Source organism: Pipistrellus kuhlii, unplaced genomic scaffold, assembly GCF_014108245.1.
Source record: "Pipistrellus kuhlii isolate mPipKuh1 unplaced genomic scaffold, mPipKuh1.p scaffold_m20_p_52, whole genome shotgun sequence".
Taxonomy (NCBI): Eukaryota; Metazoa; Chordata; class Mammalia; order Chiroptera; family Vespertilionidae; genus Pipistrellus; species Pipistrellus kuhlii.
In genome coordinates, this window is record NW_023425554.1 from 2,026,478 (window position 1) to 2,050,404 (window position 23,927).

At 47.4% G+C, this 23,927-nt stretch overlaps 1 protein-coding gene across 12 annotated transcripts in view; it reads left to right on the forward strand.

Moving 5' to 3' along the window:
* The window catches only part of MYO9B (myosin IXB), an 89,703-nt gene that overhangs the window by 29,627 nt on the left and 36,149 nt on the right, over positions 1-23,927 (forward strand). For all 12 annotated transcript variants that reach the window (XM_036416014.2, XM_045573585.1, XM_036416015.2 and 9 more), the window contains 4 exons: positions 15,697-15,791; positions 22,339-22,401; positions 23,121-23,220; positions 23,479-23,579. In XM_036416014.2, coding sequence (XP_036271907.1) covers positions 15,697-15,791; positions 22,339-22,401; positions 23,121-23,220; positions 23,479-23,579 — 359 coding nt within the window. The remainder of the gene's footprint in view (positions 1-15,696; positions 15,792-22,338; positions 22,402-23,120; positions 23,221-23,478; positions 23,580-23,927) is intronic.

Below are 23,927 nucleotides of genomic sequence, written 5' to 3' on the forward strand. Positions count from 1 at the left end.
TCCAAGAATCATAAGACCCTCCTCTATCTCTGGTTTAAGAATTTAGATTTCTCGGCATTTCCAGAAATTCTGGGAGGGGACCCAAACTGTATTTTAATAAGCCCCCACAGCCCCCACTTGATTCTCAACCTTTTTTTTTTTTTTTAATCTTTATTGTTGAAAGTATTACCTATGTCTCCGCCCCTCCCCCTTTGACCTCTTCTAGCCGTGGTCCCCCACACCCACCCAGGGCCTTCACCACACTATTGTCTGTGATCATGGGTTATGCACATATGCATACAAGTTCTTTGGTTGATCTCTTCCCACCCACACACACTTCTTCGCCTTCCCTCTGAGATTCCACAGTCTGTCCATACTTCTGCATCTCTGGATCTGTTTTGTTCATCAGTCTCTTTTATTCATCAGATTCCACATCTGAGTGAGATCACGTGATACTTGTCTTTCTCTGACTGACTTCTTTCATTTAGTATAATACTCTCCAGGCCCCTCCATGCTGTTTCAAAGGGTAAGAGGTCCTTCGTTTTTACAACTGCATAGTATTCCATGGTATAAATGTACCACAGCTTTTTTTATGCACTCACCTATTGGACACTTGGGCTGTTTCCAGATCTTAGCTATTGTAAATTGTGCTGCTATAAACATAGGGGTCCATACATTCTTTCTGATCGGTGTTTCAGGTTTCTTAGGATATATCCTTAGAAGTGGATCACTGGGCCGGCACCGGTTTGGCTCAGTGGATAGAGCGTCGGCCTGCGGACTGAAAGGTCCCGGGTTCAATTCCGGTCAAGGGCATGTACCTTGGTTGCAGGCACATCTCCAGTAGGGGGTGTGCAAGAGGCAGCTGGTTGATGATTCTCTCTCATCGATGTTTCTAACTCTCTATCCCTCTCTCTTCCTCTCTGTGAAAAATCAATAAAATATATATTTTTAAAAAAAAAGAAGTGGATCACTGTGTCAAATGGCTGTTTCATATTTAATTTTTTTAGGAAACTCCATACTATTTTCCATAATGGCTGCGCCATTCTGCATTCCCACCAGCAGTGTATTGGGGTTCCCTTTTCTCCACCTCCTCGCCAGCACTTGTCATTTGTTGATGATAGCCATTCTGACAGATGTGAGGTGATACCTCATTGTTGTTTTAATTTCCATGTCTCTAATGATCAGTGACTTTGGACATCTTTTCATTTGTCTCTTGGCCATCTGTATGTTCACTTCAGAGAAGTGTCTATTTAGGTTCTTTGCCCATTTTTAAAAAATATATATTTTATTGATTTTGTACAGAGAGGAAGAGAGAGGGATAGAGAGTTAGAAACATCGATGAGACAGTCATCGATCAGCTGCCTCTTGCACACCCCCTACTGGGGATATGCCCTTGACCGGAATCGAACCCGGGACTCTTCAATCCCCAAGCCAATGCTCTATCCATTGAGCCAAACCGGTTTCAGCTCTTTGCCCATTTTTTAATAGGATTGTTTGTTTTCCTTTTGTTAAGTTCATGAATTCCTCATATATTTATCAGATGCATCATTGCCAAATATGTTCTCCCATAGAGTAGGCTTCATTTTCCCTTTGTCTCTTTTGCTATGCAGAAGCTTTTTTATTTTGATTTGTAGTCCCATTTGTCTGTTTTCTCCTTAGTTTTCTTTGCCTTAGGAGATGTATTTGTAAACATTTTGCTATAAGAGATGTCTGAGATTTTCCTGCCTATGATTTCTTCTAGGATTTTTACATTTAAGTCTTTTATCCATTTTGAGTTTATTTTTGTGTATGGTGTAAGTTGGTGTTCTAGTTTCATTTTTTCACATGTATCTGTCCAATTTTCCCAACACCATTTATTAAAAATACGGTTTTGATTCTATTGTATATTCTTGCCTCCTTTGTCAAATATTAATTAAGCGTAATGGCTTGGGTCGATTTCTGGGATCTCTGTTCTGTTCCATTGATCTATTTGCCTGTTCTTATGCCAGTACCAGGCTGTTTTGATTACAGTGGCTTTGTAATATAACTTGATATCTGGTATTGTGATCCCTCCAATTTTGTTCTTCTTTCTCAAGATTGCTTCAGCTATTTGGGGTCTTTTTTGGTTCCATATAAATTTTTGGAGTATCTGTTCTAGTTCTGTGAAATATGCCATTGGTATTTTAATACGGATTGCATTGAATCTGTAGATTGCTTTGGGTAGTATGGACATTTTAATGATATTAATTGTACTAATCCATGAAGTATCTTAATTTTTTTTGTTGCAGTGGTAAATGGGATTGTTTAGTTTCTCTTTCTGAGAATTCATTATTGGTGTGTAAAAAAGCCACCGATTGCCCTAGAAGGTGGTTTGTTTCAGTGGATAGAGCGTCATCCTCCACATGAAAGTTCCAGGCTCGATTCTGGTCAAGGGCACATGCCCAGGTTACAGTCTCGATCCCCAGTAGGGGGCATACAGGAGGCAGCCAACCAATGATTCTCTCTCATTATTGATGTTTCTATCTCTCTTCCTCTCCCTTCCTCTCTGAAATCAATAAAAAACAAATATTTTTTTAAAAGCCATAAATTTTGGGGTATTGATTTTGTATCCTGCTACATTGCCAAATTAATTTATTAAATTTAATAGTTTTTTGGTGGGTCTTTAGGATTTTCTATGTACAATATCATGTCATCTGCAAATAAAGAGAGTTTTACTTACTCCTTTCCAATTTGGATGCCTTTTATTTCTTCTTCTTGTGTGATCGCTGTTGAATAAGAGTGGTGAAAGCGACATCCTGTCTTGTTCCTGTTCTTAGGGGAAATGGTTTCAGTTTTTGCCTCTTTAGGTTTGTGTTTATGTATCAGGTAGATCTGCTGTGACTCTCAAACTCTAGTGCAGGACAGTTTTAGATGCTCTTTGTGACTGGCCTTGAGTACCTTGTTTGGAGCTATTACCAACCCACATCTTTTTTTTTCTTTTCTTTTTTAATATATTTTATTGATTTTTTTACAGAGAGGAAGGGAAAGGGATAGAGAGCTAGAAACATCGACCAGCTGCCTCCTGCACGCCCCATACCGGGGATGTGCCCGCAACCAATGTACATGCCCTCGACTGGAATTGAACCTGGGACCTTCCAGTCCGCAGACCAACGCTCTGTCCAGAATCAAACCGGTTTTGGCCGCAACCCACATCTTGTGGCTCCCTCTGCTGAGGCTGGATGCCTTTGAAAAGGACCAAGATTGCCGAGACCGGTTTGGCTCCATGGATAGAGCGTCGGCTTGGGGACTGAAGGGTCCCGGGTTCGATTCCGGTCAAGGGCATGTACCTTGGTTGCGGGCGTATCCCCAGTAGGGGGTGTGCAAAAGAAAAGGACCAAGATGTGCATCAGAGTCTGCTTTTCCTAGCGCCAGGTGCAGAAGGAGATCAGGCAAAGACTCAAAGCCTCCAGAGACCATTGACACTCAAGCTGATTAGCCTCAGGCTGTTGACCACAGGGTGGGGCAACTGCCTTCCCCCCAGGCAAAAAAACTGCCTGAATAAGAAAGTTCTGCCGGAGAAAAGTGTCCTCTGCAGTGTGAGGGAATGACTCAGCACAGGAAACCAAGGTGGCTATCCTCTGTACTCAAACCTAGAGCCCCAACCCTGGACTCTCCTCACAGAGCTCCAGTCCACTCTGCCCTTCTTCTGCCAGAGCCCAAAGTGAGTGGCTGCACACAAAATTGTGTGTGTTGGCCCTTTAAGAGAGTGCCTGCATTTCCAGCCATCTTTCACTGGCAGACAGAAACCTTGCTGCTTTTTACATCCAAATGTTATGGGACACTTTTCTCACTTCTGGTGCTCTGGGCTGTGAAGTCAAGTTTGAGGTTTAGACCCCAGAGTTCTCAATGGGAAGCCCCATGGCTGAGATCCCTTTCCAGAACTTCAGCTGTCATCTGTGGGAGCCCAGCCATCCTTTCATGCTTCCGCGCTTCTTACCAGTCTCTCCACTTTCTGTCCTTGGTTGTCAAGGCTCACTCCAGCTAGTCTTCAGTTGATTTTTCAGGGTGTTTTTTGTATATTTTAGTTTTATTTCCAGTTCGGTCCTGGGAGAGTCAGTATAGCTTCCACTTACCTGCCGCCATTTTGGAATCCACCTCAAAACAAGCCACCTACCTAGCTGGTTTGGCTGAGTGGATAGAGTGTCAGCCTGTGGACCAAAGGGTCCCGGGTTCTATTCTGGTCATGGACATGTAGCTTGGTTGCAGGCTCCTCCCCAGCCCAGAGCCCTGGTCAGGGCTCATGCAGGAGGCGACCAATTGATGTGTTTCTCTCACATCAATGTTTCTCTCTCATTCCCTCTCTCTTCTACTCTCCCTAAAAATCAGCGGGAAAATATCCTTGGATGAATATTAGCAAAACAAAACAACAACAACAAAAAAGCAAGCAATACTGTGCAGCTATGGCCGTTGCCTCGGAGGATGGAAAGATCCGCTGGCCTCACACTAGCCTCTACCACTGCCTTGGCGACCGCTCAGCTCCCCAAGCAGATAGCGCCCGCTGCAGTGCATTCCGAAAATAATTTTAATACACATTTTTTAAATCTTGCCTCCCACCAAGATTTCTTCTGCACCTGTTTCCTCATTGGTGAAAGCGCCTAGCAGTTAGTCCGGAGATCAGCAAAGTCTTCCTTTCCTGGTCAGAGCACCACCAGATCTCTGGATCCTCAACCTTGTCTCTCCCTCACCATAACCATCAGAGCCACATGGTAGTGCCGACCCACAGGGGAAGAGGCAGGGAGCCCCAGGATGACAGATTTTCCAACCCCCTCCCCTAGGGTGCAGAAAAAGACTACAGCAACTGCAGGAAAGGTGGGGGGCGGGGGGCGTGCTCTGGAGACCACAGACTCTCCCTACAGCCCACCCCGGGGAGCTTCCCTTTCCTCATGAGTACAAATGCTTGGTTTGCTGCACACAATGTACCAGAGGCCTTGCTTTTCTCATCATCAGCCCTGGAGTCTCTGCAGTGTAGGAATTATTTAGAGAAGCAAACGTCATCCTAAGAGGAAAGATTCCATAATGAGCCACCCACTTACAGAATGAGCTCTTCACTCATTCCCGTCTTGGCTCAGCGTAAACATGGCTTATTGATGTCCACCCACCAGAACCGGTGGGTCTTCTCTCTTGGATGCAAATCAGTTGCAAAGTGAGGTTGAAAGTCTTGCAAAGGGTGCAGGATTTTAAGAACTCATTGAAAATGGCCTGGAGAATTGCTCCAGCCTCCAATCACTCAACCACATTCATAGTAGCAGAGAGGGCAGAGAGCTAATGATGGAAGGAATGAGTCCATGTGCTGCTAAGTTTAAATGGGCTCAATCCACCTATTAAAGGAGCAGATATTCAGCTTGGCTAACAAAGCAAGGTTCAACTCCATGTCTTATGAATAGGACAAAACTAACTAAAGCTGTCCCAGAAGCTTAAAATAAAGGAAAAGGCACAGGTGGAACAGGCAGATAGAAACGGAATTAGCAGAGCTAGAATTTTGACATGGAGAAAGTAGAAATTGGGCCTCTGAATTTGACATTTACAAATCTTCCTCACATGCCAAAAGCCTCCATTTATACTCCTGGTATAATATTTGTCAATATCAAAACAACATAGCTGCCGAAACCGGTTTGGCTCAGTGGATAGAGCATCGGCCTGCGGACTGAAAGGTCCTAGGTTCGATTCCGGTCAAGGGCATGTACCTTGGTTGCAGGCACATCCCCAGTAGGGGGTGTGCAAGAGGCAGCTGATCGATGATTCTCTCTCATCGATGTTTCTAACTCTCTATCCCTCTCTCTTCCTCTCTGTAAAATATCAATAAAAATATATTAAAAACAAAACAAAAAACACATAGCTATCATCTTTACAAAATGGAAGTTATAAAAGACTATAGGTCTGGCGCACAAATTCATGCATGGGTATGTTCCCTAGGCCTGGCCTGCAATCAGGGCCATCTTCCCCAGCTGCTTGCAGCCATCCCCGCCCCCCCATTGCCACCCACTCCTGGTTCCCCATTCACCATTGGTTGATTGGTGCCTGACGGCCAGGGGAAGGGACCGAGAGATGGACAGTGCACCTCATAGTGACTGGTCCAGTGGTCATTCTGGTCATTCTGCCATTAGGGTCAATTTGCATATTACCCTTTTATTATATAGGATACCAGGAGAAACAGGTACAAACATACAGGGTAGGGCAAAAGTAGCTTTACAGTTGTCCATATAGAAAATAACTAATTAATAAATAATAATATAAGAATAAACTCTGTTTCACGTACTCATGACTGTAAGCCTACTTATGCTGCACTCTGAATAATAAATAATAATATAAGAATAAACTCTGTTTCACGTACTCATGACTGTAAGCCTGCTTTTGCTGTCTACTCAACAAGCTGGTTGAGTAGACAGCAAAAGGCAAGAATGTAAGATGGCCAAACCATGTGCTTAACACAGATTATGTGGCCATATTACAAACCCTCTGCTCTCATATGAGAAGAAATCTCAAGTATTCATGGAATAGTCACAAAATCCATTCCTTATAAGGTCACAGAGAAAGTATCTAGAACTTCCAAAAGTAGAAATATTACAAGCAACATTCTTAATGTGATAAAACTGGAAATTAATTTTTTAAAGGCCCTTCCACGTGGAAATTGTTTTTAAAGAAAAAGTAAAACTCAGTTAAGTAATTCTTGCATTCAAGGGGATTTACAAATCAAAATTATAGATTTTCTAAAAATCTGTGACAAAAACAATATTATTAGCCTGACTGGAGTGGCTCAGGGCATTCACTATGAACCAGGAAGTCATGGGTTTGATTCCCTATCAGAGCACATGCCTAGGCTGCAGGTTTGATCCCCAGTAGGGGGTGTAGAGGAGGCAGCTGATCAATGATTCTCATTATTGATGTTTCTATCTCTCGTTCCCTCTCCCTTCCTCTCTCTGAAATCAATAAAAACATTTTTTTTAAAAAACCACAATATTATTAGTAGAAACCACAGGATGTATTTAAAGCAGTAATGAGAGGAATTTCATAGCTATACTATCCATAAATATGAATAAGTGAAAGTAAGTATATTAATTTTGCAATTCAAAAACCTGAAAAAAAGAATCAAACCCAAAAGAGAATGATTTGGGTGTCAAATGGATGAGCCCTCAGGGATCTATGCATTCCTCAAATATTTTTGATTCAGTAAGAAGCAAGCAGAACCCCTTCCCCTCTCAAAACTAGATCTGTTTCTTATTCCTTCTATGATTTAGCACAGGGTTTCATTATAACCTAAACTAAAATTTAGGGAAATATGAGATGCAACAACTTGTTTTATAATTGGTTTCTTTTTCTTCTTTTATTTTTTAATTTTTTTAAAATATATTTTATTGATTTTTTACAGAGAGGAGGAGAAAGGGATAGAGAGTTAGAAACATTGATGAGAGAGAATCATCGATTAGCTGCCTCTTGCACACCCCCTACTGGGGATGTGCCCGCAACCACCGTACATGCCCTTGACCAGAATCGAACCTGGGACCTTTCAGTCCGCAGGCCGATGCTCTATCCATTGAGCCAAACCGGTTTTGGCTAATTTTTTTTTTTTTTTTTTTTTTTTTTAAGATACCCCTGCTTCCAATCCTCACCCTGACACAGTTTGTCTTGAAACTTTGCCCCTTGGTGGATGTCTGTCTATTTAAAGGGTCTTGTCCTTGCCCCAGGAGTCCTTTCTGTCTGTCTTTCCAACGTTTCTGTCTGTATCTGTGTTTGGTAGTTGGTACTATTCTGGATTCTGACAGAACCTGTAATGAACTGGGAGCACTAGGTAGGTGAGCATCATGTCCCATCATCACTTGGCTCCCTGCACATGCCTGCAACCCATCTGTCTGTTCATGCATTGGTCTGTCCATCCAGTTAGCCACTGGCTGTCAAGAGCCTGCTAAGTGCCTCAAGCCCCATGGGCAACCGGGAGAGAACAGAACCAGGCCAGAGGCTGGGTGTCAGCCAAGCCCTGGAGAGCCTCCATTTCTTAATCTATGAGTCGGGAGCCATGAGGTTGGGGAGACTCCTCCACTTCCTGCCCTGCTTCCTTGCCCTTACCCAGCATCTCCCCTTCCTGGAACAGGCCGCCCCCTCCTAACCCCAATGCTCCCTCCTCGCCAGCTCTGTGGAAAGCAAATCAGCTGTGTTTCTCACTGCCCCACCGCCTGTCCGCCTAGTTCCCGGGGAGCAGGCTTCTCTATCTCTGGCTTCTCCGGGTTCCAGCTATGCCCCGGGGGAGACCAGTCAGCCTGTGTGACACTCACGCCCTCCTATACTCACCCATCATGTGTCTGCATGTCAGCGTCTTCTCTCCCAGCCCCAGCACTGCTCTGGCCCCATGGGGAGAAGGGGGCCTAATTTTTCTGTAAACAGCCTGTTTGTGGGTCAGTATTTTCAGCTCTGCCGGAACAGTCTCTGACACAATGACGACTCAACTGTGTGCTCTTTAGTCAAAAGCAGACGCAGACCATGTGTAAGCAGATGTGGCTGTATGCCAACAAAACCTTATTCGTGGACACGGAAAGCTGAATTTCATATCATTTACATGTGTCATAGAATATTCTTCTTTTGATTTTTTTCCCCCCAAGTATTTAAAAATGTCGAAATCACTCTTACCTCACAGGCCAAATAGAAACAAATGGCTGGCTGTCTTTTGTCAACCCCCGTAGAAGTCATTGTCTAAGAAGACTGCCTCATCCCCATCCCCCACCCCACCCCCACATCAGGAGGGCGTCCTCCACGTCCGTTTGCGTACACATCATATGTGGTTGCTTCACCCTACAACAGCAGAGTTGAGCTGTTGCAACAGAGCCCAAATATTTATTACTTGGCCCTTCATGGAACAAGTTTGCCGCCCCTGATTCACAAAGTCATTTCATCTCCCCTAAGGAGAAGAATCCGAAACCAGTGATACCCAGTTAACACAGCTGACTGTAGCCTTATACCGCCAGCCCTCCCAGGAAGGCCAGGGGTTATTTCCCCACATTTCCACACAGGAAAACCCCAGCCCTGACTCGATGTCCCAGGGCTGTTTGCTCAGCAGACAAGGTGGAACAGATCCTCCCGTGTCCTTGGATCACGGGCCACCTGGGCAGGGACATTACCCACACTGCCCCTTGCTCCATGCTGGCCTGGCACAGCCATAGGACTCCTCTGACGCCGCCTCCTGCAGGGTCTGGCTATTGTCCATGTCCCCAGAGTGGCACCACCTGTCGGTGGGCTTGGGCCAAGCACTCCTTTCTGTAGAAAGGTGCCCAGGAACATGGAGAACACTTGGGAGAATAATTACTTGGGTTCCAAGCAATGGGCCACCGTGCCAACCCCAGCTTTCAGTTGCTGTTGAGTGTCTCGTTCTCTTCCCCACCCTACTGGACTGGGAAGCCAGGAAGTGGCGGACAATTTCACTCTCTCCATCAGCCCCGTTTTTACGATCCACAGTGGCCTAATATTTGCCAATGTTCTTTTACCAATCTCAACCTCTCCTGGCAACATCAGTTACTCTTCCAACTCAGTGCCTGGCCCGGACAAGAGATCTTGAAGTCCTCTGTGGCTCATGGTCTTGGGGGGAAACTAAGACTTCACCCAGAGGTGGCATTGCAGAGGAAGGGGTAGCATCGAGGCCTCAGGAGGTGGCAGGCGACCGAGTGGGTTGAGGGGACTTCCAATCTTGGCCAAATGGACCACCAGAGCCTCTCAGGGAAGGTGGAGTCTCTGAGGCTAGAATGGTGCCAGGCTCACAAGCAGGTGGTCAGTAAATTGTTGTCACGTGAATGAATGAATGAATGGATCTACATATGAACCATAAGCACTTGGGAAGTGAGGTCCCTGTGGCTGGAAGATCAGGAAAACAGATAAGGCCAACCCCACAACCTAGACCAAGTCACAAGAATGACCTGGAAGTTTCCTCCGAGAAAGGATGAGCATAAGTAAATCTGGAGATGATGTTATGCCAGGTCTGGCCATCTCAGCCTGGCTGGAAGGACAGCCACCATGCATGGCCAGGCTGGGGAACTCCTCTCACTGGGATCCTTACCCAGGGCTCACCTGTTGACATGGGAGATGGGCGAGTGAGGTTGCCTTTTCAGCTCATTCCACGGGGCTTTGGGTTCTAACCTGAAAACAAAACGTTATTTGCCTAATGCTGTCTCTGTTTCAAGGCTTGTTCCGTCTTTGGGTTGGATGTGCCAGAGGCCAGGTGTGAATCAGAGGGATTGGGCCAGGGTGGACAGGCACCCCGAAAAGTCCTAGGCCAGTTTGCCCGATTCCAGGCACTAAGAATGGGTCTGAAGAAGGAGCCCAGGCCTCACGGACTGAAAATCAGACAGGCAGAGCATAGGCTGGGAATGCGAGCACTGAGTTCTGGGTTCAAGCCCAGGACATCAACCACCTGCTCTCAGACTTCAGGGAGGTTGTCTGGCCTCTGCACCTCAATTTCCTCATCTGAAATGAGGAAGGCACATCTGTCTGTTTCTTACAGGAGAAAAGCCCACAGTGAGCCTGGTGTGGGGCCAGAACATGCCATAGTCATTGTATGATGTTATCATCATCTTTTTTTTTTTTTTCAGTTGAGTTTATTGGGGTGACATGGGTTAGTAATAGCATACAGGTTTCAGGTGTACACTTTATAACACATTATCTATACATCATCACAATTCTTCCTAAAATATTTATCATGCATCCCAAGAGCCATCCTGTTTACATTGAATATGCACCTTCTAGAAATTTCTGGCTAAGTACAATAGGATGCTCAATCACGGATGTCTCCAGTTTTAAAAACTTTTTTGACTCAAAAGAAGAACTTTAAAGACAAGGGCAGTTGGGAGACCCCCAGACACCCCCTGCCCTGTTGTCAGCATCCCTGGCAGAGTGGGAACCATCTGTCCGGCACCCAGTGCCCCCAGGGCCTGGCCTGCCCTGCCCCGTCAGAGGACAGTGTGTTAAACCAGGACGGAGTGTAGGATTGAATTATAAGGTTATCTCGTTACATTTTTTTCTTCTGTTTGGTAAACTTTTAGTGTAGTTCATATCCTTTCCAAAGTGAACGCATATATTGGAAATGTGTGTTTTATGTTATAAAGAGGGAAAACGTGTTTCTAAGAAAGGCCAGACTTTTCCCACAAAATCCAGGGCTACGGCTTTTCTGGCCTGGTGGGCAAATGGCATAAACATGTGGCCTCCCCAGACCCACGGCTAGATTACATCGCATCATTGCTGGCACCCGGTTCCCTCTTCCTCCCTCCTGTCCGCCCCCAGTCTCACATGATCCACCGGGCACACCAGCCGCTCTTGTGCGTGGAGGCCAGCCCTGCAAGCGCTCCTGGCCAGCCCAGGAGCAGCCACACAATAGCTCCCCTCGAAGAGAGCGAGAGCGCCAGGCCAGCGTTGTTTCCTCCTCCTCGGATGTATAATAGCACCAACCGGATATTTTTAGATCGGCTTTGAAAAGTCGCAGTGTGCTGAGACCACATACCAGACGCATGAGGTCACCCAGGCCCCACACTGGTAATTGCAGAACCAGAGAGCGAGTGGGCCCCACATCCCCAAAACTTACCCTCTTGTCCCCAGGATGCCAGGCCTGGCTCTTTCCTCAGAAATCACCACGATGACTTGTCCCGCGTTCAAAAAGGTCCCCTGTGGCTCTTCAGGGTACGAATGTGTGTCTCTGGGTTGCCAGGCGGCAGGCCCCGGACCCAGGTGCTGCCGGCCGGGATCCCGGCAGAGAGAGGCCCGTTGCTCCAGGAAGGAGCTCCCACGGGACTGGGCATCGCTCCACCATCTGCTCGTAGTTAGGACAGGCAGAACTTCGCAGGCTCACTCGCAGGAGTTCATTTTAGCACAGAGCAGGCCTGTTCTCAGCTCAGATGCCACCCCGCAGGCTCTGGTAAGCGTGGAATGAAAGGAGATAGAGCCAGGAGCGGTGCCTTGAGGGCCCACAGGCTTTGCCCCAAACAGCAAACACAGTTCTAAGGCTGAACTTACGCGAAACTAGAAAGTAAACCTAGTTTTCTTCCCCAGAGGAGCCCTCAGCACTGCAGCAGACGTGAGGGCCCTCATAAGGGGGGGAAGAATCCAGGAGGCTCAGACCGCCTGGCCCTGCAAACTCCTTGGACCTGCATCTGTGTATAGCAGTGCTGTTCAGCCTGGGTGATTCAGCCACCTCCCAGGGCATTTTTGGTTGTCCCACATGCCCTGATATCTAGCAGGTAGAAACCAGGGGCACTGCTCAATATCTGACAGTGCCCAGGATGGCCTAACTGTCAGCAGTACCCAGGCCAAGAGCCCACTGGGTTCCAGACACTTGGGAGAGAAGGGCAGACCCAGGGCTGGTGACAAGCCCCAGTGTTTAATCAGTCCCACCAAAGATTTTTTCAAAACCCACCCGGTGATGAACCCTGAGACAGCATTTGTGAAGAAGGGGATTGGGCTCTTGGCTGCTGCCTGACTCAGGAAAGCGCCTTCTCAGGCTGGGTTGCACTGGAGTCCCCCAAAGCACCTAGCTGATGCTCCCACCCTGAGCAACCCCCCTTCATAGTATGGGGCCAGGTTGCCTCTCCGGGGCCTCCCTTCCATTGTCACTCTCCTACTTGGTGACTCGGGTTTTACAAGGGAGTCTGTTGTCCAGGTCTAGAGCAATGGGGCAGGAAATCACTCGTCCCGTGACCCCATCAGCCAGGAGCATGATGGGCACGTGGGCCCAGGCTGCGCTCCCGTCCTGCCTCAAGCTGTGCTGAATGGAGCCATTCTCCGAGGAAATGTGCTAGGCCTTCCCAAAGAAGCTTTTTTATGGGGTTTCTGCCTCAGGACGCCCCATCAGGAACTCTGATCGATAATCCACCTGCATCCATCCCTTGCAGAATGAGGTCCTCAGGAAAACCCAGTCTCCTCTCCACGTCAGCACATCTCCCTGTTCCTGTGAGCTTGCACGTCTGGCTGCCTCTCACCACTCTAACCCTCGACCACCCTGCCCCACCGGCAGGCCTGGCAGTGGCCTTGCCCCCTCTCCCTGCTGTCTTGCCCACAGTCAGCTCCCCACACAGCTCAGCCTCCTCAAATGGGAATATTGTCAGTTTGGCACCCTTCTCACTGCCACCAAGCTTTCCTTTCCCCATTGACTCTGGGGTGTTACCCCCCACATTATCCCTTCCCCTGCCCCACCACTGCCATCTCTGCCAGCCTCCCTCTCCCTGAAACAGTGAACACACTCTCAAGCATCTTCCCTACCCTGTGTTCCCAAGGCTTAGCATATCCTCTCTCTGTCTCTTTACCCCTCGGGTATAGTGGGTCCGGTGTGGGAAGGGGACCGTCTGGGAACCTAGGCGGGAGGGGGGGAGGGGCGCATGTCTCCATTTGTTATCTGGGTGGTAGTCCCATGGGAGGCCCCAGAGGGACCCCAATAGATTGCAGGCTCCGTGCACTGTGCATACTTTCCTCTCCATTTTGGGAATGCAGCCCTGATTTATGCCACCACCTGGGAGAACCCCAAAAACATTATGCTGAGTGAAAACAGACACAGAAGACCACATAGAGTATGTCCCACGTATGTGCAGACAGAAAGCAGATTAGAGGTTGCCAGGGATTGGGAGAGGAGTAAATGAGGAGTGACTCCTAATGGGGATGGGGTTTCCTTTTAGAGTGATGAAATGTTCTAGAACAGTGGTCGGCAAACTCATTAGTCAACAGAGCCAATATGAACAGTACAATGATTAAAATTTCTTTTGAGAGCCAAATATTTTAAACTTAAACTTCTTCTAATGCCACTTCTTCAAAATAGACTCGCCCAGGCCGTGGTATTTTGTGGAAGAGCCACACTCAAGGGGCCAAAGAGCCGCATGTGGCTCTCGAACCGCAGTTTGCTGACGACAGTTCTAGAACTAGGTAGAGGTGATGGTTGTACAACATTCTGCATATCCTAAATGACACTGAATTCTTCACTTTAGAACGGTTAGTTTTATGTTGTATAAGTTTTTCCCCGATTTTAAAAAATTTGCTGTGAACTGCTTGTCATCCCACAGAATTGCAGGATCCCCACCTCTGCTCCCTCACGGCCAGCCTGCTGCCCTCCTGGAGCCCAGAGCTCAGCTCATACCGGGGCCTGGCAGATTCCTTCTGGAAGGAGCCAGATAGTAAATGTTTTGGCTCTGCGGGCCAGATGGTCTCTATCTCAGCCACCCTGCCTTCGCAGCTCAGAAGCAGCCGCGGACAATCCGTTAATGAATAGGCCTGACTGTGTGCCAGGAAAACCTCGTTAATGGACACTGAGTCGTGAATAGAATTTTCACATGTCAGGAAATACTGCTCTTCTCTGGGTTGTTTTTTTTTTTTTTTTTTTTTTTTTTTTTTGTAATCTCATTTATCAAGTACAGAATGATATCAACTTTATTTACAGAGAAAAAAACAATCTTTGAAACTAGTTTAAGCAACTATCATGTTGATTTCTGATCATTGAGAGATATACTGTACATTATATAATGAAGCATTTCCAAATAATATTACAGGTTCACTTCCATGATAATGAATATATTATCACCAAGTTCACTTATGTGGCTCCCATTAACCTGACAGTTGCAGAGCCTTCTCTGAGATAATCTCAACATGTAGTAACCAATCTTTCAAACTGGAGCAATTCTGGGAGGGAAGGCAGCACTGTTGACAATTGTGCCAGGACAGGAGGAGAGAACCAGGACTATCAGGGTGAAGACTGCAGGATGTTCCACACTATCCTGTTCAGACCTACGCTGATGGGAAGTTTTCAAGAATAAAGTGCTATAGAGATAAGGATTTTGCATAAAATAAAGCAGGAGTAAAGTGTAGATGATCAAACTAGCAAGGCATTATGTAAGTTTCAGGGAGGGATCCAGGCAGCCGCTGCGGCTGCGAAGGCCTACTCTTGCATGAATTTCATGTATCGGGCCTCTAGTACTCTTATAAAGAGACTAAAAATACCAAGACTAGGGTGAGAATTTTGGATAAACCTTTAGAAAAATGAATATTATATTACAAACTGTTTTCTTAACTGATGCCTCTGCCCAAAGTCAGCATAATTCTCTGTTATCTTAGCGGGTGTGGATTTAGGATCAGGGACCTTGACATCATGACTGGTATCTTGTTGGATTTCTAAGCCCCCCACGTAAGGTCTCAGGAGAATTGGAAGTGCCTCTTTTATTGAAAAGTAAAGAGATTACTCACTCAGTGTTGAGCTTATTTTCAAAGGTTCTCTGATACCAGAGGCTTAGAAATGAAAGGCTGCTGTATGTGTTTTGATGTGTCCAAACAAAATTAGAGACATTTCCAGTACTTGGATGAAAATGTCAGCTGATAATATGAAAAGGTAGAGTGCACAGGGCACATTCTGGGTTGTTTTTAAAGCCATTTGCAAATGTGAAAACCACTCTTGCCTTGTAGGCAACACAGAAACATGCAGCAGACTGGAGTATGCTGCATAAACAATTATGACTGGGAGAGAGTTCCAACGATTGTCATCTTTAACGTCCGACACTTAAAACTTCAGCCTCTCCCACAACCCAAACAGAGAGATAACGAGTGAGTTATCTCTATGTTTGGAGCACACCTGGGCCACGGAGTGACTTCCAGCACACAGGTGTCTGCGACGCCCAGAGGGAGCTCTGAGGCTCCAGCCTGAGGCCTGTAGAAATGTTATCCTCACCACCTGAAAATTTATTTTTGTTTTCCTCGCAGGCTTTTGGGAATGCCAAAACAGCCCACAACAACAATTCGAGTCGATTTGGAAAATTCATCCAGGTCAACTACCTAGAGAGTGGCATCGTGAGAGGGTGAGTTGACAGCCTTAGTGTGGGACCCTGGGCAGCCTTGCAGGGGGAGCCAGCCCAAGAGCTAATTTGTGAATTTTACGGCCTTGGTGTGAAGGTCTGAGCAGTGGTCAAGGTGGGAGTGTAGGTGTGGGAGGGTAGCACTTTGGTAACTGACCCGCATTGAGTGTGGGTGGTCTCAGGCACCAATGGAGTGAGTACAAGGAACTGTAGGTACCAGTGTGGTGGAGTTTGCCAAGAACAGGTAAGGACAGACCAACCTGTTTCTTGGTATTGATGAGGTTTCTAATTCAGTCGGTCTGGGTTGCCACAGGCAGAGTGGCTGTGGCTTCTGGCACTTACCAAATGTGTCTCTTTAGCCAGAAGTATATATGATCTTGGATAAAAATATGAGGCAGTTGTCCAGAGAAGGGGTGGGTGGTTGGGTGGTTGGGTGGTTGGGTGGATGGATGGTTGGATGGATAGAAGAATAGATGAGTAATTGAGTGGGTCAGAAGATGGATGGATGGATGGATGGATGAGTGGGTAGGCAGTAATTGGATTTTGAAATTGTTTGCCTGGTGGAAGTTAAAATAGACAACATTTTGTGCCAGAAATATGAGTTCTTTAGGTGGGGATATAGTCACTTCAACTAAATGTAACATTGAAATTGTGCTTACTTGTACTCTGGGCACTGTTATGCCTATGAAACTATCTGGCAGCATTGTGCAATGAATTAATGTTATAAAGAACTACATATTTTGTTATAGTTTTTAAGCTATAGCATCTTTTCTGAATTCAGTTCTGTAGGATTTATTTTTCCTTTAAAAAAATGTATAGTCTGGTCTGGCCAGTGTTGCTCAGTGATTGAGCATCAACCTATGAACCAGGAGGTCATTATTCAATTCCCTTTTAGGGCACAGGCTTGGGTTTTGGGCTCCATCCCAGTAGGGGATATGCAAGAGGCAGCCCATCCATGGTTCTCTCTCATCATTGATGTTTCTATCTCTCCCTCTCCCTCTCTGAACTCAATAGATGTATACATTTTTAAAATTTTTAAATGGCCCTAAACAGTTTGGCTTTGTGGATAGAGCATCGGCCTGTGGACTAAAGGATCCCAGGTTCGATTCCGGTCAAGGGCATGTACCTTATTGCGGGCACATCCCCAGTAGGAGGTGTGCAGGAAGCAGCTGATTGATGTTTCTCTCTCATCAATGTTTCTGACTCTCTATCCCTTTCCCTTCCTCTCTGTAAAAAAATCAATAAAATATATTAAAAAGAATTTTTAAATGTCTTTTCTGTATATTTTCTATTGTTAAAATTTAATTGTGATTTAATACTGTTGTAGTGTTTTGGGGTTGGCTTTTGTTTGCTTGTTTGTTTAATTCTCACTGTAGGATATTTTTATCCATTGACTTTTTAGAGAATGGAAGGGAGGGAGGGAAAGAGAGAGAGAAAATCAATTAATTGCCTCCTACACATTCCCCAACCAGGGCTGGGATGGAACCTGCAACCCAGGTATGTGCCCTTGATAGGGAGTCGAACCCACAACCTTTTGGTCCACGGGCAAATGCTCTAACCACTGAACGCACCGGCCAGGGCCGGGGTTGTTTTTTTATACAAAGGTTTTATGAGCCAGTAAAACTATTTCAGAATAAAAGGAAAAAAGCCATTTCAACATAGCCCATTGCCTGGAATCCTCCACATCACAATGTGGGGTGAGGGTCTGTGGTGACAGTGGAAAGATTTCAGGTGATGCTCTAAACCAGCGGTCGCCAACCTTTCGGACCTCATGGACCACCGGTCAGTGAGCGCTGCTCTAAACAGCAGGGTGAGAAGCCTGGATGTTAGAGGTGGGGGGACCTGAGCACTAGGCTCCTGGAGGCCGAGAGAAGGCACCAGCTCTTCAGGAGAAGAGGGGCCCTCAAATATGGCGGGGACTGGAAGGGGATTTCAATCTAGGTTCTCCTGTTTGTCTCACCTGACTGGTAATCATCCCAATCAACAGTTTATATTAAAATGTAATAGGAGCCCAGCTGGCGTGGCTCAGTGGTTGAGCGTTGACCTATGAACCATGCAGTCATGGTTCGGTTCCTAGTCAGGGCACTTGTCCAGATTGCAGTGGGGTGGGCAGGAGGCAGCTGATCAATGATCCTCTCTCATAATTGATGTTTCTATCTCTCTCTCCCTCTTTTTTTTTTTTCTTAATCTAATACTGTTGTTGCTAATCTTTCAGCCCCTGGTTTCTTTCCTTTTTTCTGTTGCGCAAGCTCTGACTGGCAGTGGCGAGGATGAGAGACCCTCAATACTGGTAAATGGTCTACTCTGCCCCTCAGTCCTCAGGGGTGCTCAGAAGCTGGCGATTCTCCCCACATCCTAAGCTCCCCTCCCAAGCCGTCCAAAGGTCCCTTCCCCAGCACTGCTGGGCTCCAGCTTGGCACCTTCGTGGGCACCACCACTTGCCCACAGGGAAGGTGCCCCAGTTAATCAGAGACACCTGGAGTCATTGGCCCCATAGTCCTCGCCCTTTCTCCACAAAGACCCTCACTCCTGATTTAAAAGGTGTTGTTTTTTTCCTTGCACATTTTCCCAGAGTATCTGAATGGGCTGAAAACATAGACACATACGAATTGTCACAGGGGCCCCCTTGGGGAAAGCAGACATGCTGAGAGGCTGCCCCATGTTTTCCTGGGTCCTGGGCTGGCTCTGGACCCAGAGCCTTTACTCCCAGTGTCACTGCCTTCCCCCGTCTGCCCCAGCTCTCTCCTTCGCACGGTCTGCATTTGGTGACCTGTGGTTACTGTAACAAAGCACCACAAACCAGTGGCTTACACCAACCAACAGCAGTTTCTTCTCTCACGGGTAGAGAGGCCAGAAGTCTGGAATCAAGGTGCCAGCAGGGCCCCGCCTCCTCTGGAGAGGATCCTCTCTGCCTCTTGCAGCTTCTGGTGGCCCCAGGCTCCCTCGGCCCCGCCCGTGCCTTCCTCTCCAGTCTCTGCTCCATCTTCACTCAGCCTTCCCCTCTGTGCGTCTCTGTGTCCTCTTCTGTCTTTTCGGACATTTGGCATTGGATTAAGTACCTGTGGAAATAATCCTGGATAATCTTATCTTGACATCCTTCACCTGATTGCATCTTCGAAGACATTTTCCAAATAAGATTCCAGTCACAGGTTCCAAGGGTATACACGCGTATCTTCTGGGGGCTCACATGTGACCCGGCAAGGGTTGGCCATCAACCAAAGAGCCCAGCCACTACAGGCACCCATCAAGCTCAAGCCTGTGGCCTTGTGGGGCCGGATCTCATAGACTCGCTTTTGAGATCCATATCTGTGGCCTTGAATTCAGGAAAGGAAGTCCCCCCTTGGCCCACGACCACGGCCTGCCCACGCTCTGAGGAGGGCGGTGGACTTCCCGTCCAGGGAGCCGCTCACACGGATCTGTCGCAGACCTTGTTCTGCTTTTGGGCAGGTGACACTTCTTGATGCCATTTCCTGCTGAGGCTAAGGGGTCAAGGGCAGTCCAAGCCTTCCCCCAGTTCTCCCGTTTGTAAGACCTAGCCTTCCTGTGGGTTCAAGGCCTCAGTGCCAAGGGATTCCTGGCTACCTACTAACCGCCACAGGTACCTGGGTCTCCAAGGTGATCAGAAGAAGAAAGAGGCTGCCCTATCTGGTTTGCTTAGTGGATAGAGCGTCGGCCTGTGGACAGAAGGGTCCTGGGTTCGATTTCAGTCAAGGGCACGTATCTTGGTTGCAGGCTCCTCCCCAGCCCTGACCCTTGTCGAGGTGCTTTGCAGGAGGCAGTTAATCAATCGATGTCTCTCTCTGTCTTTCCCTCTTACACTCTCTCTAAAAATCAATGGAAAGATATCCTCCAGGGAGGATTAACAAAAAAAGAAGAAGAAAGAGGCTGTTGTCAGTGAGTTGACAGCTCCCTGCTGGGAGGGGTTGCCACTCTCCCCCATCTGCTGACACAGTCCGGGAAATTGGCCACAGGTTGAAATTCCAACAGCAGTCTGATTCTGGAACCAGAGCCGTCTCCCTTGCCATGAAAACAAACTGCTGCTAACTAAAATAGTTACTAGCCAGGGGCAGGAATAGAAGAAAATGTGGGTTTGAAAGAAGAGAGAACACAGGCCACGCCCTTGGAAACCCACTTGTGCATGGAGTGGGCGTGCGTCTTGTTCAAGGCTGCACACGGACGGCTGCCATCCTGGAGAGACAGGCCAGCTGATCCAGCAAGTGATGGACCCAGGGGCCAGGCCCTGCCACCCCGGGGCACCAGCTGCCTCTCCTGTACGGAGAGGACGGGCTCCGATGAAGTTGGCCCATACACCCACCCGGCTCCCTTACTTGGTGACAGTGGATCCCGTGAGAGACAGGCCCCTCTGACCCCAGTGGGTGTGGAGGCAGCAGGGCCCATGCCAGGCTCAGGTCCCAGCTGGGCCACCTCCCTCCTGTGGGGTCCCCAACAGCGTGTAGCCTCTCCTATTTTAGTACCTCGTTCATTAACAGGAGCCTCAGTGCCCACCCCAAAGGGATGGGAGGACTCACTGTGTTGAATCCTATGAAACAGTGCCTGGCACGTTTGCCATCACTACTCTTAGTGTTGATAGTGTGGCTGTAGGGGTGCCCGGTCCCTGCCACGGCACCCACATAGCCTCATGGGCCCATGTCCCTCAGATGTCCATCAACTGATAAATGGGTAACAAAATGTGGTGTGTCCACGTATGCAAACTCTTATTCAGCCATAGTAGGAAATAAGTTCTACAGCATGCTACAGTGCGACTCAGCCTCAGAATCATTAGGCTGAGTGAGAGAAGTCAGACACAGTATACATACTGAATGATTCTCTTTCTTTAAAATTCTAGAAAATCCCAACTAATCTAAAGAGGGGCTGGTCGGTGGCTGCTTGGGGATGAGGAGTGGAGAGGAATGATACAGGGGCTGAGGAAATGTTTCTGGGTGGTGGATGTGTTCACTCTCTTGATCATGGAGGTGGGTTTCATGGGTGTTTGCATATGACACAATGCATCAAATTGCACACTTTAAGTTCATTGTGCATCGATTACTCTTGATAAAGCTGTTTTAAAATTATGTGGGCCCTGGGGCTCATTTGGTTGGAGCATCATCCTGGTTGTGGGATTCATTCCTGGTCAGGTCACATACCTCACTTGCAAGCACATACAATTGATGTTTCTCTCGCATGGATGTTGCTTTTTTGCTCACTCTCCACTCCCCCTCCCCTGCTCCTCTCTCTATAAAATAAAAAAGTAATAAAAACATATCCTGGGGTGAAAATTTAAAAATAAATAAATAAGGATATGGATTAGGAAAGGACCCAGCCAAAACATATCACATTGTACACTTTGTGTACCATTTATTCAATATAGCTGTAAAAAGAATAGAACAATAAATTTGTTATTATCTTGCATTTAGATTATCAGTTGGAGAAACATTTAATTGCCAGGGAAGAGCTTCCTAAAACATCCAGGATCACATGGGTGCAATCACTCCAGTCCCCGCCTCCTGGGAGGAAGGTTCCCCATGATGCCACTGGGCTTCTGTGATCTGTTCTGGGGAGAAGTGGCTGGCCCAAGTTCCTTTTTTTTTTTTTTTTTTTTTTAATATATTTTATTGATTTTTTTTTTTTTACAGCAAGGAAGAGAGGGAGAGTTAGAAACATTGATGAGAGAGAATCATCAATCAGCTGCCTCTTGCACACCCCCTACTGGGGATGTGCCCACAACCAAGGTGCATGCCCTTGACCAGAATTGAACCTTGGACCTTTCAGTTCGCAGGTCGACACTATCCACTGAGCCAAACCGGTTTCAGCTTCTTTTTCTTTTCTTTTTTGTTAATCCTCACCTGAGGATATTTTTCCATTGACTTTTAGGGAGAGTGGTGGAAGAGAGAGGGAAAGACAGAAACATTGATGTCAGAGAAACACATTGATTGGTTGCCTCCTGCACAAGCCCTGACCAGGGCTCGGGCTGGGGAGGACTCTGCAACCAAGGTACCTGCCCTTGATCAGAATCGAACCCGGGACCCTTCGGTCCGCAGGCCAGAGCTCTATCCACTGAGCCAGACCGGCTAGGGCCCAATCTTTTTTTTTTTTTTTTAAATATACTTTATTGATTTTTAACAGAGAAAGGGAGAGCGATAGAGAGCTAGAAACGTCGATGAGAGAGAAACATCAACCAGCTGCCTCCTGCACGCCCCCCACAGGGGATGTGCCCGCAACCAAGGTACATGCCCTTGACCGGAATCGAATCCGGGACCTTTCAGTCCGCAGACCACTGAGCCAAACCCGCTTCGGCCGAATCTTTATTTTTATAGATAGTGGTGATAGGGCAAGGCAACATTTAGGACAATTGCTTTTGCGACGTTTAGATTGATTTACAACATTCAGTGGGATTGTATTTACATTTAGGATGATTATATCTACATACCTGTGGATGTTTTGTGTTCAAGGAAGTTAATGCACAGCTGGCTTTGTCACGGGTAACAAATGACTCTAGTTTTTTAAGGAGATAATTAAATGGAATGATTTACTCTTTTTCCTTTCATGACAGAGCTGTTGTTGAAAAATACCTGCTTGAAAAGTCTCGTCTGGTCTCCCAGGAGAAGGATGAGAGGTAGGCCATCTCCTCCCTGCGCCTCTGCCTCTGCCTTCCCCAGAGGAGAGAAGCAGACGTCCTGAGATCAGGCTCTCCCAGGAGGCCAGGCACCACTCCCTGCTGTGTGGCCCCAGCCTTGTGCTCATACCTCCCAAGTCACCTTTTGTGCTTATTTCTGTGCCTCCCGGGGCTTTTACCCCTGTGGTTAGGTTAGAGGCATCTCTCCTTGACCTGTGAGGGAGACACACCCTCCGCTAGCGCACCATCCTCCTTCCCACCCCGCCCCCCCAGAAGCTCATGTTCTGGGAGGGTTTTTTTGTTTGTTTGTTTGGTAAGAGAACACGTATTTGGTAAAATCACAGGGGTACAAGAGATGGACTGAGGAAATTAGTTATGGGGGCAAAGCAAGGGCCCTAGGAGTTTGGGAGTGAGGAAGCTCATGGTAAAGTGCCTGGGGGAAGGAGAAGGGAGAGGAGGAAAGGAAGAGAAGCTGGAGAAGGGAGGTAAAGGGAAGGCGCAGGAATGCTCCTGGGAGAGTGAGCAAGGGGGACAGTTGTTTTTTGTGTGTGTTTTAAGACATACTAAGAATTTGTCTTAAATTGAGACAATATATTTGAGGTGCTGTTTCCCTCCCGTGGGGGAGGGGTTCTCCAAAGCAACATGAGTAGTGGTTTTGAGGAGTTACTGTTGCTTGGCTTCCAAAAAAATGACTTTTTCCCCTGAATTTTGACCTGCAGAAACTACCACGTGTTTTATTATTTGTTACTTGGTGTCAGCGAGGAAGAGCGACAAGAATTTCAGCTCAAACAGCCTGAAGATTATTTCTACCTCAACCAGGTAAACACCGAGCCCTGGCCACAAACACCGCCTCTGTTCCCGAAGGCTGTTTACGCGCCGCCAGGTCAGAGGCCGCCCGCCTTGGCCCTCTCCGGCCCCCAGACCGGCTCCAAGGAGGCCCACAGGAGGCGGCATAAAGGAGCCCATTCATTGCCTATGTCCTGGGCCCTGCCCCATCCGTCCCGGCCAAAACCGTTCCCACACGCCGCCGCCCGCTCTGACCCAGAAATACCCAGTGTCCCTGACTTTGTTTTTTAGCATAACTTGAAGATCGAAGACGGAGAAGAACTGAAACATGACTTTGAAAGGCTCAAGCAGGCCATGGAGATGGTGGGCTTCCTTCCTGCCACCAAGAAACAGTAAGTGGGCTGCCCACCGTCCCACCGTCTCCGCAGGGGCACACCCGGATCACGCCGGTCACTCTCTGAGATCTGATTGGCACTCCCACGGGGAGCTGCAGGAAGGGGGATAGCCCCATGACAGTAAGCACACAGGAAGGGACTCTCATCATTAGTCATTCGGAGATGCCAGTTAAAACCACAGGGGCTTTTGCCCAACAAACAGTACCTTAAAAATGGCGACAATGGTAAGTGTTATATGATGTGTGTTTTACTCCATTAAAAATGTTCTCATATTTGAAAGGGACACAGGGGACTCTCCACATCTGCCAGTATATCCAGCAAGACACCTCACTGCTGGGGGAGTGC